Source organism: Salvelinus namaycush, chromosome 1 (genome assembly GCF_016432855.1).
Source record: "Salvelinus namaycush isolate Seneca chromosome 1, SaNama_1.0, whole genome shotgun sequence".
NCBI lineage: Eukaryota > Metazoa > Chordata > Actinopteri > Salmoniformes > Salmonidae > Salvelinus > Salvelinus namaycush.
In genome coordinates, this window is record NC_052307.1 from 45,568,008 (window position 1) to 45,586,767 (window position 18,760).

The 18,760-nt window shown below is 42.8% G+C and overlaps 1 protein-coding gene across 6 annotated transcripts in view; it reads left to right on the forward strand.

Moving 5' to 3' along the window:
- The window catches only part of LOC120044705 (far upstream element-binding protein 3-like), a 79,117-nt gene that overhangs the window by 21,757 nt on the left and 38,600 nt on the right, over positions 1-18,760 (forward strand). For 4 of the 6 annotated variants that reach the window (XM_038989392.1, XM_038989399.1, XM_038989386.1 and 1 more), the window contains exons 4-7: positions 633-682; positions 860-931; positions 5,797-5,854; positions 6,205-6,367. In XM_038989392.1, the coding sequence (XP_038845320.1) occupies positions 633-682; positions 860-931; positions 5,797-5,854; positions 6,205-6,367 (343 nt within the window). The remainder of the gene's footprint in view (positions 1-632; positions 683-859; positions 932-5,796; positions 5,855-6,204; positions 6,368-18,760) is intronic. The other 2 variants (XM_038989413.1, XM_038989406.1) reach the window with 1 other exon arrangement.

An 18,760-nucleotide genomic window follows, 5' to 3' on the forward strand; every position in this document is an offset into this window, starting at 1 on the left:
CATTCATGCTCCATTCGTGCCCTGTGGATGGGGGCATTGTCAGCTTATGGGAGCATAGCATCTTATGGGATGTTAATTGTTTAATTCACTCAGGAACCTCACCTCTGTAGAAGCACCTGCTTTCTAAAATATACTTGGCATCCCTCATTTACTCAAGCGTTTACATTATCTGTAGTTCATATGTTCTATCACAGTGATGGAACAGCAGATAAGTGTTAGCCATAGCCCTGTAGTGTAGCCCTGTAGTGTAGGTGCGCAACATAATCATTTATTGACTCATCTGCTGGCCTTTCTACACTGTATCCGTCTACTGCTACTGTCCACAAACATATTAAATGGTCTTTTTTTTTATGTGTACAAAACATTAAGAACAGCTTAATAATATTGAGTTCACCCTCTAAATGGAAGACATTCACAATCCATGTCTCAATTATCTCAAGGCTTAAAAATCTTAATTTAACCTGTCTCCTACCCTTCATCTACACTGATTTGAAGTGGTTTTAACAAGTGACATCAATAAGGGATCATAGCTTTCACCTGGTCAGTCTGTCATGGAAAGAGCATGTGTTCTTAATGTTTTGTACGCTCAGTATATATCTTGTCTCTTTTCACCCCACCCTCTTGTAATTTAGGGCTGTTTTGACAGAAGACTTTAAAGTGCCTGATAGAATGGTTGGATTCAGTAAGTACATGTTATGGGGAGGTACGTTATGTGGTTTGGGATGTTTTCGTCCTTGGATGCTTGATTTTGAGTTATGTTGAAGGATGTATTTATTTTGTCAAACTGACACATTACCTGAACTATTTTCTCCACTCCCATCCCACTTTTTTTCTCCCCTCCTTCTCCCTCTTATTTTAGTCATAGGCAGAGGAGGTGAACAAATTACGAGAATCCAGCTGGAGTCCGGGTGCAAGATTCAAATTGCCTCTGGTAAGCAGTTCTAAATATACAAATCAAATTTTATTGGTCACATACACATATGTAGCAGATGTTAATGCTTGTGTTCCTAGCTCCAACAGTGCAGTAGTATCTAACAATTCACAACAATACACACAAATCTAAAGTAAAATAATGGAATTAAGAAATATAAAAGTATTAGGACGAGCAATGTCGGAGTGGCATTGACTAAAATACAGTCGAATAGAATACAGTATATACATATGAAATGAGTAAAGCAGTATGCCAACATTATTAAAGTGGCCAGTGATTCCGTGTCTAAGTACAGTGTAGGGATGCACGATATATTGGTGAACATATCGGAATCGGCCGATGTTAGCTAAAAATGCCAACATCGGTGTTGGCCCGATGTTTAGTTTAACGGCAATGTTAAAAACCGATGTCAAAGCTACCATGCATACCTATATAACGTAGGTACAGGACATAATGACGCCACGTAAAATGTTGGGCTTCACGTGCAACAAAGCATTGTTAACCTAGCCCACAATGTCTGCTGTGTGGATCAAGCAGTCAACAAGTCGAGCAGTCATTTGAAAGAGTAAGAACATTTCAGTGAGACAACTCAAAGGCGAAATCCATTAAAGCCAAGATAATGGAATTCATTGCCCTTGACAATCAACCGTTCTCTGTCATGGGTGATGTTGGCTTTTGCTGACTGGTCGAACACCGGTACACACTACCAAGTGGGCTATTTTTCTGATGTTGCCCTACCGGAGTTACACAGTAATAGCGTCACGACATAGATACTATGGAACGCCGTTTGGGTCTTTGCGTGTCAAAAAATATACAGTAACACTGTTAAAGCACAATAGTGGAATTTGCAGTTTGCCTTCAGAATAAAAGTATGTAATTGACAGTGATGCAAATTATTACAAATAGTAGCATTATGCCATACTTTTATTTTGAAGGCTAACCGCAAAGTCCGCTATTGTGACTAATCCTTATTGTGGCTAGCTTCACATAGATGGTTCGACCACCATTAATCAAATAAGAACTGTCTTATAAATTAGGCTTAATTTAGATGACACCTAGCAATATAGTTAGCTAGCTAGCTATAGCTACTGAAACAAATTATGTCGTGTTGCTATGTTTTTGGGGAAGAACTACATTGTTTGCATCAATGGGCTAGCTAGGTTTTTTTTATGATCAGCACTGTAGGTGCGCGAGAACTTTACCAGCATCATAGCATACGTATCGATGAATCGTTGTGACATATGGAATACGAGTGATAGTGTAATCAATGTGTAATAACTACGTAAAAAGTTGTGACGTTCAGTCATATTCAAGTCCTGATTGATCAACAAACTTATTTGACATGTCAAATTGTGTTATTTGACGTGTCAAATAGTGTTAAATAGTATATTTTTTGACACGCAAAGACCCAAACGGCGTTCCATAGGAATCCTGGTTGAGAATGAAACGACTGAACAAATGAACAACGAAACAGCAGAGCAAGTAAGTAACAGAAATAGGTTTTGATTATGTTTTACTGGTAATGGGGACATAAGTACATGCCAACAAATAATGTTTTGGTGTGTGTGTGTGTGTGTGTAACCTTTATTTAACTAGGTAAGTCAGTTAAGAACAAATTCTTATTTACAATGACGGCCGGACGACGCTGGGCCAATTGTGCGCCGCACAATGGGACTCCCAATCATGGTTGGATGTGATACAGCCTGGATTCGAACCGGGGACTGTAGTGACGCCTCTTGCACTGAGATGCAGTGCGTTAGACCGCTGCGTCCGTGTGTTTGTGTGTGTGTTAACTATTTAACTGTACTGGCATGCTTAAAAGGCAGCTAAAATTTTAAATATCGGTTATTGGCCAAAAATGTAATATCGGTGCATCACTAGTACAGTGCCTTCGGAAACTATTCAAACTCTTTGACTTTTTCCACATTTTCTTTTCTCTTCACACAATACACCATAATGACAAAGCAAAAATAGTTTTTTAGAAATGTTTGCTAATTTAGATATATCTTTTTTTACGGAAATATGACATTTAAGTATTCTGACCCTTTACTTATTCTGACCCTTTACTTTGTTGAAGCACCTTTGGCAGCGATTACAGCCTCGAGTCTTCTTGCGTATGACACTAAAAGCTTGGCACCTGTATTTGGGGAGTTTCTCCCATTCTTCTCTGCAGATCCTCTCAGGCTATCTCAGGTTGGATGGGGAGCGTTGCTGCACAGCTATTTTCAGGTCTCTCCAGAGATGTTAGATCAGGTTCAAGTCCGGGCTCTGGCTGTGCCACTCAAGGACATTCAGAGACTTGTCCTGAAGCCACTCCTGCGTTGTCTTGGCTGTGTGATTCGGGTCTTTGTCCTGTTGGAAGGTGAACCTTGATACCAGTCTGAGGTCCTGAGCACTCTGGAGCAGGTTTTCATCAAGGATCTCTCTGTACTTTGAAGAAGTGCAGTTGCACCTTCTAAACCACACTGTCTGTTTAGTCGGACCATTTCAGATAGTCAGTGACGTGTACGCCGAGGAGCTGAAGCTTTTCACCTTCTCCACTGCGGTCCCATCGATGTGGATAGGGGCGTGCTCCCTCTGCTGTTTCCTGAAGTCCACGATCAGCTTCTTCGTTTTGTTGACGTTGAGGGAGAGGTTAATTTCCTGGCACCACTCCGCCAGGGCCTTCACTTCCTCCCTGTAAACTGAGGTTAGCGAAGTGGCAGTGTTGTTTTCTACCTTCACCACCTGGGGGCGTCCAATCAGGATGTCCAGGACCCAGTTGCACAGGGCGGGGTTCAGTCCCAGGGCTCCAAGCTTAATGATGAGCTCTGAGAGTACTATGGTGTTGAAGGCTGAGCTATAGTCAATGAACAGCATTCCTACATAGGTATTCCTCTTGTCCAGATGGGATAGGGCAGTGCGATTGCAATTGCAAATTGAAGTGGGTCTAGGGTGTCAGGTAAGGAAGAGGTGATATGATCCTTAACTAGCCTCTCAAAGCAATTGAGTTAATTTACCTTTGCTTTTTCAGGGACAGGAACAATGGTGGACATCTTGAAGCAATTGGGGACAGCAGACTGGGATAGGGAGAGATTGAATATGTCTGTAAACATGCTTAAATGTCTTACTCACGTTGGGCACGGAGAACGAGAGCCCACAGTCCTTGGTAGCGGGTCGGTGGCACTGTGTTATCCTCAGAGTGGGCGAAAAAGGTGTTTAGCTTGTCCGGGAGCAAGACGTCGGTGTCCGTGACATGGATGGTTTTCCCTTTGTAATCTGTTATTGTCTGTAGACCTTGCCACATACATCTCCTTGTCTGAGCCATTGAATTGCGACTCCACTTTGTCTCTTTACTGACGTTTTGCCTGTGTGATTGCCTTACAGAGGGAATAATTACACTGTTGGTATTCAACCGTATTCCCAGTCACCTTTCCATGGTTAAATGAGGTGGTTTGCGCTTTCAGTTTAGCGCGAATGCTGCCATCTATCCACGGTTTCTGGTTTGGGTAGGTTTTAATAGTCACAGTGGGAACAACATTGCCTATACTCTTCCTGACAGTCACCGTGTCTGTGTATACGCCAATGTTATTCTGAGGCTACCCTGAACATATCCCAGTCCATGTGATCAAAACAATCTTGAAGCATGGATTCTGATTGGTCAGACCAGCGTTGAATAGACCTTAGCACAGGTACATCCTGTTTGAGTTTCTGCTTATAGGAAGGGAGGAGCAAAATAGGGTTGTGATCTGATTTGCCGAAGGGAGGCCTTGTAGGCAACCCGGAAGGGGGAGTAGCAGTGATAGAGCGTTTTAGCAGCACGAGAACCACAGTCAATGTGTTGATAGTACTTCGGTAGTGTTTTCCTCAAATCTGGTTTGTGTAGATATGTGGTTTACAGTTTGCACACAGTCCAGTGTAGCTCCTTGAGGGCCACCGTGGTATCGGCTTGATGCGGAATATACACGGCTTTGACTATAACCGAAGATCATTTTCTTGGGAGGTCATTCGTCGGCATTTGATTGTGAGGTATTCTAGGTTGGGTGAACAAAAGGACTTGAGTTTCTGTGTGTTATCATGAAACATACACTACCGCCTTTCTTCTTCCAGGAGAGTTCTTTATTCTTGTCTGCGGGATGTACTGAGAACCCAGCTGGCTTTATGGATGGAGACAGTATATCGGGAGAGAGCCATGATTCTGTGATACAGTGTATGTTACAGTCCCTGATGTCTCTCTGGAAGGAGATCCTCACCCTGAGCTCATCTACTTTATTGTCCATAGACTGAACATTAGCTAGTAATATACTCGGAAGCGGTGGATGGTGTGCACACCTGAGTCGGACTAGAATACCTCTTCTCCGCCGGCGGCATCTTGGAGCAGCCTCTGGGGTAAGTTCAATTGCCCTGAGCGGTAAGAACAAAGAATCCAATTCGCCAAAGGTGTATTCCTGGTCGCAATGCTGGTTAGTTACCGCCGCTCTGATATCCTAAAGTTATTTCCGGCTGTATGTAATAACACAAAAACATTCTGGGCTACTAATGTAAGAATTAACACACCAAAAAACAAAATACTGCAAAGTTGCGTAGGAGCTAGAAGCAGAGCTGCGATATTTGTTGGCCCCATCGTACAGTATGTCCCTTAATGTCTGTGACTACACACACTTCCCAACACTTCCTGTCCTTATGTTAGATAATAACCAATATCAGATTGCTTTTAATTTTATATCTCAGCAACATACAGTAGGACACATGCTATTCAAGGCTGTCAGCAATGAGGTGATGATGCAAAATGCATTATCATGACCGTTTATGTTCTGTACCGAAAGGGTTCTATGTCAAAAACTTGACTCCTTTAACTGTATGCCAGCGGTTCTTTCTCATTGTAGAGAGTGGCGGTATGATGGACAGAGCCTGCTCCCTCAATGGAACCCCAGAGAGCATTGAGTGAGTTTTTATATTGAGACGTTGAACGTGACAGAAATTCTATAAACTCAGTAGCAGTATCGTCAACAATCCTTTGTCATTTTGAAAAGAACAATATGTCCCCTTATTGATGGTTTCTATAGATGCTCACACACTGTATTAACTGCAACTCTGTTGATACACATTTATTTAACTGTTACTCCAAAATATTACAGTAATTGACAATACATAATACAGTTTTAAAAACCACATTGTGGACCAATCATAAAATGTTGACACTGTAGGCAATCATAGTACAGTATGTAATTGTTATTGACTATAATACATCACATCTATACATCATTGATATGCAACTGTTTGCTCTCCACCAGGCAGGCCAAAAGAATGCTTGGGCAGATAGTGGACCGCTGTCGAAACAGCTCTGGGTTCCACAGCGAGGCTGAGGACAACAGCTCAGTCCACGAGATGCTCATCCCAGCCAGCAAAGTGGGCCTAGTCATCGGGAGGGGAGGGGACACCATCAAGCAACTGCAGGTATGCCTTCTAAGAGAAAAAAAAATGTAATCAGTTCTCTTGGGCTATAGTACTCCCTCTAGCCTACTATACTAATCCAGTATGATCTACAACTGGCCTTATTACTACCATTATAACTGCAGTCACTACTGGTACTAGGCCTTCAAAGCTTTTTTTAACCCCACTACAACTTATTTCGCAACCATAAATACTTCAAGACAAGCATTCACACACATTTTCATTTGGAAATGTTATTTTTCTAGTCTCTGCAGTCTTTTCTCAACTGTATCCACCTGTAAAACTCATTTGTGATTTGAACATCAAGTAATTACCAAAATAAAGGAATCACTTGAGTAAATGAGGGTTCTGGCATCTCTGTTATGGTGTGGGGTCAGGGGTTAAAGTTCTCCCTTCCTCTCAGACACACTTACCCATCCATCCATCGACTTACTCATCCATTCTCATTCCACACACCCATTCTCTCCCACCCCCCTAGACATATTCATATTCACTATCCCTTACTCTTCCCTCATACTCCTGTTCATATACACAACATATAGCCTATGCATCCACACACCCATTCTCTCCCACCCCCCTAGACAGATTCATATTCACTATCCCTTACTCTTCCCTCATACTCCTGTTCATATACACAATCACACCCACGCACATCCATGAACAGCTATAAGATAAGACTTTATGTTAAATACATTTTTTAAATGTAACCTTTTTTTAACTAGGTAAGTCAGTTAATTAAGAACAAATTCTTATTTACAATGACGGCCTACACCGGCCGAACCCGGACGACGCTGGGCCAATTGTGCGCCGCCCTATGGGACTCTCATTCACGGCCGGTTGTGATACAGCCTTTATTAGTCCATACAGGGTTGAAATATGTATTCTGCTTTTTATCCAACCTAACAGATATACATACACATCCACACAAACACACATTAGGTTGGAGAGGCAATAAAATTAATAAGCGTTCTGGGTAGATTAGGAGAGGCTGTCTAGTCATTATTATTCCTTGTTTGCCATTTATAGCTAATATTCAATGGTTGTTATTGGTGAGAGTGGAGATGGGATTGGGATGGTGTGGCTAAATCAGACACTTCTCTGATTTAGGTGTGATGCCTTCGGGTCTCTTTGTGGACCCACTCTCTCCTAGAGCCCCACCAGCCTCTATATTTTTAATTTGTTAGGAGAGGAGTTGGAGTTTAAAAGCCCTAAAAAGGCACAGTGCCTCAAAGTACAAAGAAGTACTTTACTTTATATGTTTTGTATGTTCTCTGTTAAATGTTTGTTCTTTCTACATGGTCACACGTTATATAATGTGCGTAATGTACAGTCGTGGCCAAAAGTTTTGAGAATGACCCAATATTAATTTCCACAACGTTTGCTGCTTCATTGTCTTTAGATATTTTTGTCAGGTGTTACTATGGAATACTGAAGTATAATTACAAGCATTTCATAAGTGTCAAAGGCTTTTATTGACAATTACATGAAGTTGATGCAAAGAGTCAATTTTTATTTTTCAAGACCTCTGCAATCCGCCCTGGCATGCTGTCAATTAACTTCTGGGCTAATTCCTAACTGATGGCAGCCCATTCTTGCATAATCAATGCTTGGAGTTTGTCAGAAATTGTGGGTTTTTGTTTGTCCACCCGCCTCTTGAGGATTGACCACAAGTTCTCAATGCAATTAAGGTCTGGGGAGTTTCCTGAAAATAAAGGAGAGCCGCACACTCTAGGAGCTCAGATGCAAAATTTTAATTACCAACGTTTCGACAGCCAAGCTGTCTTCATCAGGACCCAAAATATTGATGTTTTGTTCACCGAGTCACTTAGTTATCACTTTTGCCTTATGGCAAGGTGCTCCATCATGCTGGAAAAGGCATTGTTCATCACCAAACTGTTCCTGGATGGTTGGGAGAAGTTGCTCTCGGAGGATGTGTTGGTACCATTCTTTATTCATGGCTGTGTTCTTAGGCAAAATTGTGAGTGAGCCCACTCCCTTGGCTGAGAAGCAACCCCACACATGAATGGTCTCAGGATGCTTTACTGTTGGCATGACACAGGACTGATGGTCACCTTGTCTTCTCCGGACAAGCTTTTTTCCGGATGCCCCAAACAATCGGAAAGGGGATTCATCAGAGAAAATGACTTTACCCCAGTCCTCGGCAGTCCAATCCCTGTACCTTTTGCAGAATATCAGTCTGTCCCTGATGTTTTTCCTGGAGAGAAGTGGCTTCTTTGCTGTCCTTCTTGACACCAGGCCATCCTCCAAAAGTCTTCGCCTCACTGTGCGTGCAGATGCACTCACACCTGCCTGCTGCCATTTCTGAGCAAGCTCTGTACTGGTGATGCCCCGATCCCGCAGCTGAATCAACTTTAGGAGACGGTCTTGGCGCTTGCTGGACTTTCTTGAGCGCCCTGAAGCCTTCTTCACAACAATTGAACCGCTCTCCTTGAAGTTCTTGATGATCCGATAAATGGTTGATTTAGGTGCAATCTTACTGGCAGCAATATCCTTGCCTGTGAAGCCCTTTTTGTGCAAAGCAATGATGACGGCGTTTCCTTGCAGGTAACCATGATTGACAGAGGAAGAACAATGATTCCAAGCACCACCCTCCTTTTGAAGCTTCCAGTCTGTTATTCAAACTTAATCAGCATGACAGAGTGATCTCCAGCCTTGTCCTCGTCAACACTCACACCTGTTTTAACGACAGAATCACTGACATGATGTCAGCTGGTTCTTTTGTGGCAGGGCTGAAATGCAGTGGAAAGGTTTTTTGGGGATTAAGTTAATTTGCATGGCAAAGAGGAACTTTGCAATTCATCTGATAACTCTTCATAACATTCTGGAGTATATGCAAATTGCCATCATACAAACTGAGGCAGCAGACTTTGTGAAAATGTATATTTGTGTCATTCTCAACTTTTGGCCGACTGTATATAATAATTATGTATTCATACTATGACTCTCTTTTTATTATTACATGGAATTGTCAGCAGATGTGGTTTTCCTGCAAGAGTTGCATAAAAAAATCATTTAAAGAGGAGTTGTAGGCATCCTGATAAATAATACACATTTTCTTCTCTTATATCCCAGCCCCCAAACCAAGAAGGTTGCTTTTTAATCTTGCAATGTACCTTACGTGGGGTGAAATACACATTATTTCATTGCATATCCTCCTAGGGGTAAATCTGTTTTCTTTAGATATACACTACCGATGAAAAGTTTGGGGTCACTAAGACATTTCCTTGTTTTTGAAAGAAAAGCACAACAAAATTGCGTTTCTTTCAAAAACAAGGACATTTCTAAGTGACCCCAAACTTTTGAACGTAGTGTAATTCAAGCTATATTAGCTCAAATCCAGACAGGAACTATTTTTTTAGCAGGTGACTTAAATCACACATTTGACAAGTTAGACAGACATAGCAATTAAAAAGGCACATTTAAGGAGCCTCCAAAGAGGCTGAAAAATGTCATATCTACATACAAATCATTTACAGGACACCTGGATATTACTTTTCCCAACTACAAAGGACAGTTAGTGACAGAATATGGAGAATGAACAGTGCACATTTTCAAGACCCTGAAATTTATGAAATACGTAAATGATTTAAAGTAAATCTTTACCGTTGCAAATGTAGACAGAGAAGTCAAAATATATATATATATATTTTAGAAAGAACCCTTAAGAAATATTTACAAGGTAAAGATGAAAATACAATTCCTGAACTTAAGCAGCAATAATATATTTTACTTTTGAAGAGAGCCAACAATTACAGGTTAAACTCCAGTAAAGCATACTATTTAATAGAAAATAAACCTGGTAAACATCTCACACCTCTCACAAAACGGAACACTCGCCAAACCAGTTAAACAGCAAAAAAAGAAACGTCCTCTCACTGTCAACTGCGTTTATTTTCAGAAAACTTAACGTGTAAATATTTGTATGAACATAAGATTCAAGAACTGAGACATAAACTGAACAAGTTCCACAGACATGTGACTAACAGAAATTGAATAATGTGTCCCTGAACAAAGGGGGGGATCAAAATCAAAAGTAACAGTCAGTATCTGGTGTGGCCACCAGCTGCATGAAGTACTGTAGTGCATCTCCTCCTCATGGACTGCACCAGATTTACCAGTTCTTGTTGTGAGATGTCACTCCACTCTTCCACCAAGGCACCTGCAAGTTCCCGGACATTTCTGAGGGGAATGGCCCTTGCCCTCACCCTCCAATCCAACCGGTCCCAGACGTGCTCAATGGGATTGAGATCCGGGCTCTTTGCTGGCCATGGCAGAACACTAACATTCCCGTCTTGAAGGAAATCACACACAGAACGAGCAGTATGGTTGGTGGCATTGTCATGCTGGAGGGTCCTGTCAGGATGAGCCTGCAGGAAGGGTACCACATGGGGGAGGAGGATGTCTTCCCTGTAATGCACAGCGTTGAGATTGCCTGCAATGACAGTGTGAGCACTGATGGAGGGATTGTGCGTTCCTGGTGTAACTCTGGCAGTTGTTGCCAGCCTGTACCTGTCCCGCAGGTGTGACGTTCCGATGTACTGATCCTGTGCAGGTGTTACCCTTTGGTCTCCCACTGCGAGGACGATCAGCTGTCTGTCCTGTCTCCCTGTAGCGCTGTCTTAGGCGTCTCACAGTACGGACATTGCAATTTATTACCCTTGCCACATCTGCAGTCCTCATGCCTCCTTGCGGCATGCCTAAGGCACGTTCACGCAGATGAGCAGGGACCCTGGGCATCTTTCTTTTTGTGTTTTTCAGAGTCAGTAGAAAGGCCTCTTTATTGTCCTAAGTTTTCATAACTGTGACCTTAATTGCGTACCGTCTGTAACCTGTCAGTGTCTTAACGACTGTTCTACAGGTGCATGTTCATTAAATGTTTATGGTTCGTCGAACAAGCATGGGAAGGAGTGTTTAAATCCTTTACAATAAAGATCTGTGAGGTTATTAGGATTTTTATGAATTATCTTTGAAAGACAGCATCCTGAAAAAGGGACGTTTCATTCAGTTTATCATTTTTAAAGATAAGGATACAAATGCTTTAATTAGGAACAACAACATAATTAATGACAAGGTTGTGTCTATTGACACACCCGTGCGTCAATCTAAGTAACATAATTTTAAAAATCCCTGTCAAAATACGTCAGTTTAAGCTAGATATATCTGTTTTCTTGCATGGGCTGCGTCTCAATATATTGCATCCGCCTATGTCGGCCTTCCGCATCTGTGATGGAAGGTGGCCGAGCTACAGCGGTTTTTGTCAGACAATGAGACATCCTGAAAGTCTTCTCACCAAAACATCTTTAGCGTCTGAACACTGATGTGCCAACTTCTGTCTTTAGCGTCTGAACCGTTTGGGCTACAAATAGGGCTGTGGCGGTCACGAAATTTAGTGAGCCGGTAATTGTCAAGCAAATAACTGTCAGTCTCACGGTAATTTACCATTTAATTAACATAAACACAATTAGCATCTCCTAGCTTCTACACATAGCCCATAAGCCACTGATGCAGACCTTTGGAACATCTACATTTTAAAAAGTCTAATAAATCTATGTAATACAGCCTACACCTTCTCAATTAATCCTTGTCCTTATGTTAAGTCCTGATCTGGCTATGCTATATGGCTGTGGGCTCCACTAGTTAATTTAGCAGACAAGATTTGGTTTGAATTCCGTGGCATTATTTTATAGTATGAAGAATACAATTGAACAAAGTTGAATGAAATAGAAAGGATATTTTCTTCAAACGATTTGAGGGAGTACGCACATGCGGCTGTTCTGTGTTGAGCGGTTAACAAATAAATATATACTCCAATATGCTTATTCATTTAACTTTAGTTGTTCTACAGACATTGGGTTACACTTTTTTGATTATTAATACATTGTAAGGCTTCATGATGCGATCCTAATGATGATTTGAAAAAGTTATTTTTTGCGCAGGCCGTACACACTTCATCAGTCTCTCATTCACAATTTTGACAATGCCTCGAATAAAAAAAAATCCATGCCTTTTGTGGCCGTTGTTCCCTTCTCCCTGAGTGCTGCATGCCCCTGAAGCACCTCTCACTCACATGGCTCTCCATCACGTGATCGGCTCTTTCTCACAGGCTACAAGTGAAGACAGACACTTCGGGGTCACAACTGCGTGCGTCTTTATCCGTGGTGTATATTGAAGATATTGGAAGAACTGTCCACATTTACTTTTCGTCAGCCAACAAGATGTGTAGGCCTAACGAACATCAAAAGCACTAGCCTATATCAATCTACTATCCCCCATAGTATAAAAGTTTACCAATTCTGTGCATGAAATAATCTGAATTTTTATGGGACAGTTGTGGGATGCGATGGATCTCAAATTAATACAATCATTTAAAAAATGACCCAATGAGGCTGACACAACAAATCAGAAAGTTTAGCTTAAAATGTGATAAACTATTAGGTTATTTCTTCACATAAGCGCAGCAATGCACACACGGCAGTAGACTATATGCGCGAATGTTCCATTAGTGGGAAAACACCATTATCAAAAGTGACCGCAAATGTGATTATGCATGTAAATGCTTCTATTATAAAGGTTCATTTTTATGGTGAAAATGATCTTCCCCAAAATTGAAATTGACGTGCTGCTTATGTATGCCAGTTAGGCTCTACAACAACTCTTGTAAAGCGGATGAATGTGCTTAATTTTATGAAGTTATTTGGACACTTTTTAGTTGTGACACAAACCTTATCAAAACATAGGCCTATGGGCTAGGCTACATGAGGTGTGCGACTATGATTAGAAAAAGTAGGGGGGAAAAGTTGTTTCTTGCCTTACGCTGGGTATCATTCACAAGTGATAGGCTAATATTTTCCGCCATCAGACTATTCTTGATTTAATCTTGTCTTTACATGTATTAAGTAATATATGTATGACATTTGTTTTGATTTAGAATGGACTATTATCATGCACCTGTCTGGAAACGGGGGCAACAGGAAAAAATCCATGTCATCTATGCACTTAATTAGCGAATGGAGGACACTTTTCCCATTGTTCATTTTCATGCCGGCCAGGTAGGCAATACTCCTGTTGTAAAGATAAGCAATGTGCTTAATATAAGGAAAGTTGAGAAATGCACTGCTCAAAAAAATAAAGGGAACACTAAAATAACACATCCTAGATCTGAATGAATGAAACATTCTTATTAAATACTTTTTTCTTTACATAGTTGAATGTGCTGACTACAATATCACACAAAAATGATCAATGGAAATCAAATTTATCAACCCATGGAGGTCTGGATTTGGAGTCACACTCAAAATTAAAGTGGAAAACCACACTACAGGCTGATCCAACTTTGATGTAATGTCCTTAAAACAAGTCAAAATGAGGCTCAGTAGTGTGTGTGGCCTCCACGTGCCTGTATGACCTCCCTACAACGCCTGGGCATGCTCCTGATGAGGTGGCAGATGGTCTCCTGAGGGATCTCCTCCCAGACCTGGACTAAAGCATCCGCCAACTCCTCGACAGTCTGTGGTGCAACGTGGCGTTGGTGGATGGAGCGAGGCATGTTGTCCCAGATGTGCTCAATTGGATTCAGGACTGGGGAACGGGCGGGCCAGTCCATAGCATCAATGCCTTCCTCTTGCAGGAACTGCTGACACACTCCAGGCACATGAGGTCTAGCATTGTCTTGCATTAGAAAGAACCCAGGGCCAACCGCACCAGCATATGGTCTCACAAGGGGTCTGAGGATCTCATCTCGGTACCTAATGGCAGTCAGGCTACCTCTGGCGAGCCCCCCAAAGAAATACCACCCCACACCATGACTGACCCACCGCCAAACCGGTCATGCTGGAGGATGTTGCAGGCAGCAGAACGTTCTCCACGGCGTCTCCAGACTCTGTCACGTCTGTCACATGTGCGTGTGAACCTGCTTTCATCTGTGAAGAGCACAGGGCGCCAGTGGCGAATTTGCCAATCTTGGTGTTCTCTGGCAAATGCCAAACGTCCTGCACCTGTGGACGTCGGGCCCTCATACCACCCTCATGGAGTCTGTTTCTGACCGTTTGAGCAGACACATGCACATTTGTGGCCTGCTGGAGGTCATTTTGCAGGGCTCTGGCAGTGTTCCTCCTAATCCTCCTTGCACAAAGGCGGAGGTAGCGGTCCTGCTGCTGGGTTGTTGCCCTCCTACGGCCTCCTCCACGTCTCCTGATGTACTGGCCTGTCTCCTGGTAGCGCCTCCATGCTCTGGACACTACGCTGACAGACACAGCAAACCTTCTTGCCACAGCTCGCATTGATGTGCCATCCTGGATGAGCTGCACTACCTGAGCCACTTGTGTGGGTTGTAGACTCCGTCTCATGCTACCACTAGAGTGAAAGCACCGCCAGCATTCAAAAGTGACCAAAACATCAGCCAGGAAGCATAGGAACAGAGAAGTGGTCTGTGGTCACCACCTGCAGAACCACTCCTTTATTGGGGGTGTCTTGCTAATTGCCTATAATTTCCACCTTTTGTCTATTCCATTTGCACAACAGCATGTGTAATGTATTGTCAATCAGTGTTGCTTCCTAAGTGGACAGTTTGATTTCACAGAAGTGTGATTGACTTGGAGTTACATTGTGTTGTTTAAGTGTTCCCTTTATTTTTTTGAGCAGTGTATATATAATAGGCGTAGTCTATAGAAAGCTGATGGGATCCTCCTTTTTATAATATAATAGTCCATCACTCTGTTATCTCTCGCAATTGCATAGCCTATAGAAATGTTGCACAAAATGAGCTCATGGGCTCTCATGAAGTGTTTGATTTAGATTTTCGATTACATTTGCATTGATGTCAGAGTGATTAGAGGGACAATAGAGTGCTGAGGACCAGGCAGTTTGCAAGTTTGGTAGGCTACTGATGACCATCAGCAGCATCAGATCTTGGAGAACCCTTATAACCGTTACTAAACAGTCACGTGGAATTTGACTGCCTTCATGACTCGTGGCCGCCAGTGTGGCGGTAATATGGTCACTACAACAGCCTTAGCTACAAACTACGCTGATCAAAAATGATCAAAGCAACATGCAACATTTTCAAAGATTTTACTGAGTTACAGTTCATATAAGGAAATCATTCAACTTAAATAAATTAATTTTCAGCTTCCAGGAATTGTGTACAGATCCTTGCTACATGGGGTCGTGCATTATTATGCTGAAACATAAGAGGATCTCATCACGTCATCTCTGTGCATTGAAATTGCCATTGATAAAATACAACTGTGTTCGTTGTCCGTAGCTTATGCCTGGTCATACCATCACCCCACCGCCACCATGGGGCACTCTGTTCACAAAGTTCACATCAGCAAACCGCTTGCGCGCACAACGCTATACACGCTGTCTGCCATCTGCCCAAAACCGGGATTCATTTGTGAAGAGCACACTTCTCCAGCGTGCCAACGAAGGTGAGCATTTGCCCACTGAAGTCTGTTACGATGCCGAACTGCAACTGCTGGTGTGGTTACATGTGGTTTGCTGTTGTGAGACCGGTTGTACGTTCTGCCAAATTCTCTAAAACAACGTTAGAGGCGGCTTATGGTCGAGAAATTAACATTGACTTCTTTGGCAACAGTTCTGATGGATATTTCTGCAGTCAGCATGCCAATTGCATGCTCTCTCAACTTGAGACATCTGTGGCATTGTGTTGTGTGACAACTGCACATGTTAGTGTCCTTTTATTGTTGACAGAACAAGGTGCACTTGTGTAGTAATGATCATGCTGTTTAATCAGCTTCTTGATATGCCTCACCTGTCAGGTGGATGGGTTATCTTGGCAAAAGAGAAATGCTAACTAACAGGGGTATAAAGAAATTTGTGCACACATTTGAGAGAAATAATCTTTTTGTGCGTATGACAAATTTCTGGGATCTTTTATTTCAGCTCAGGAAACATGGGACCAACACTTAACACATTGTGTTTATATTTTTGTTCGGTGTAATATGACCCCATTGTGGAATGGGGAGACTCTCACAAGCATGATGGTGTTCATCGTTTTCCTCCCAGTAGTGTCACGGGACTCGTCTGAAGGGAACCCATACAAATGGAAGGCATTGTGGAGGTAGTTTTGTGCTAACAAAAATAAGGGGTAAAATATGTTTCCAAAAAACAAAAATATTCTCCTAGATACTGTATAGGACACACACTTCAAAACCTTATTCCTTATGATTTATTTTTTGACTATTTTTCTCTGCCATTTATGAATGTGTTATTCAATGTGTTTCTATGGGCTATAGCTAGAGCACTCCTGATATCTCCAGGAGTGATAAGTATAATTTTTATCTTCTTTGGCCTAGTACTGTATTTTTGCTAGCTAGGGCCATTTACTTAAAGTGATGCCTGTTTTCCCAGTGGCCTACTTGGTGTGAGAACTGCTGACTGCAGATAGTTGTTTACACATCAACCAGGATCAAGGGGCAGTGCAATTTGTGACTTGTTTTGGTAATCAGTGGCTGTATTGGAGGGGGAGTGGTTTCACGTCTCCTAGACAATCAGCAGTTAGTACAGGGCGGTGTGCTCTCTACCTCTGCTAGGGAATTAGCAATTAGTTACTTCTTCAGTCTCTCCTGGGTTCTCAGCGGGAGATGTAAGTGGCGGTCATGGCGGTTTTGTCGCTGAAACAAAGACGGTTCTGCCGAGGTGTTCGTGGAAGGAAACAGGAATGCTCCACACCAGTCTCTCACTTGAGTATCTTACATAGTTAATTACAGATTATTTCATTTTGCTCTTTTGTAGCTTAGTCAACCATGTGTGTGTTTTCTATACCTGTTCACACCTCTCCCTGTAGGCTTTACAGACGCTCTCCACCCCTTGGTTGCAACCCTTCTAATTTAGTGTATCCTGCGTGCACAACCCATTTGGAATTCCGGGTCTCTGGCAGCGTTTGGAACTGCCGATCTGCGGTCAAGAACGCGGAGTTCATCTCAGCCTATACTGCCCTTTAGGCCCTTGACTTTTTGGCCCTGACGGAGACATGGATCACCCCAGAGAACACTGCTACTCCTGCTACTCCAGCTGCTCTATCTTCATCTGACCATGTTTTCTCTCGTAGTCCTCGAGCATCTGGTCGTCGGGGCACAGGTCTACTCATTTCTCCGAAGTGAAGATTTTCTCTTTTCTCCATCTCACCTGTCCATCTCTTCATTTGAATTCCATGCTGTCACTGTCACTTGTCCATTCAAGCTTAACATTATTGTGATCTATCGCACACCAGGTGCCCTTGGAGAGTTCCTCAATGAGCTTTACACCTTGATAACCTAATTTCCTGACGATGGCTCACCGCTCTTCGTACCTGGCGATTTCAACCTCCCGACGTCTGCCTTTTATTAATTTCTTTCCAACTCTCTTTCCCCTCCTTGCCTCTCTTGACCTCATCTTTTCTAGAGGCTGCTTGCCTACTAATCTCGCTGCGACCCCCCCTCCCCCCCAGCTCTCTGATCACTACTTTGTTTCCTTTTCTGTCTCCCTTTTCTCCAACACTAACCACTCACCCCCTACCCAGATGGTCATGCGCCATCGCAATCTTCACTCTCTCACTCCCACTAGTCTCTCCTCTTCTATCCTATCATCTCTCCTTTCTGCCAAATCCTTCTCCCTCCTGTTTCCTGATTCTGCCTCTTCGACCCTACTCTCCTACTCCGCATCCTATGACTCGCACTGTCCCCTTTCCTCCCGGCCTGGCTCGGCCCTCCCGTCCTGCTCCGTGGCTGAGTGACTTATTGCGAGCTTACAGAACAGGGCTGCGGGCCGCTGAGCGAAAGTGAATGAAAACTAAACTTCCAGAGGACCTATCATCCTTTCACTCCCCCTCTCTACATTCTCTTCCTCTGTATCCGCTGCGAAAGCCCCTTTCCACCACTCTAAATGTCAAGCTTCTGCCTCAAACCCTAGGAAAGGATTTTACACCTTATCAAATCAAGTTTATTTTATATAGCCCTTCGTACATCAGCTAATATCTCGAAGTGCTGTACAGAAACCCAGCCTAAAACCCCAAACAGCAAGCAATGCAGGTGTAGAAGCACGGTGGCTAGGAAAAACTCCCTAGAAAGGCCAAAACCTAGGAAGAAACCTAGAGAGGAACCAGGCTATGAGGGGTGGCCAGTCCTCTTCTGGCTGTGCCGGGTGGAGCTTATAACAGAACATGGCCAAGATGTTCAAATGTTCATAAATGACCAGCATGGTCAAATAATAATCAGCAGTAAATGTCAGTTGGCTTTTCATAGCCGATCATTAAGAGTATCTCTACCGCTCCTGCGGTCTCTAGAGAGTTGAAAACAGCAGGTCTGGGACAGGTAGCACGTCCGGTGGACAGGTCAGGGTTCCATAGCCGCGGGCTGAACAGTTGAAACTGGAACA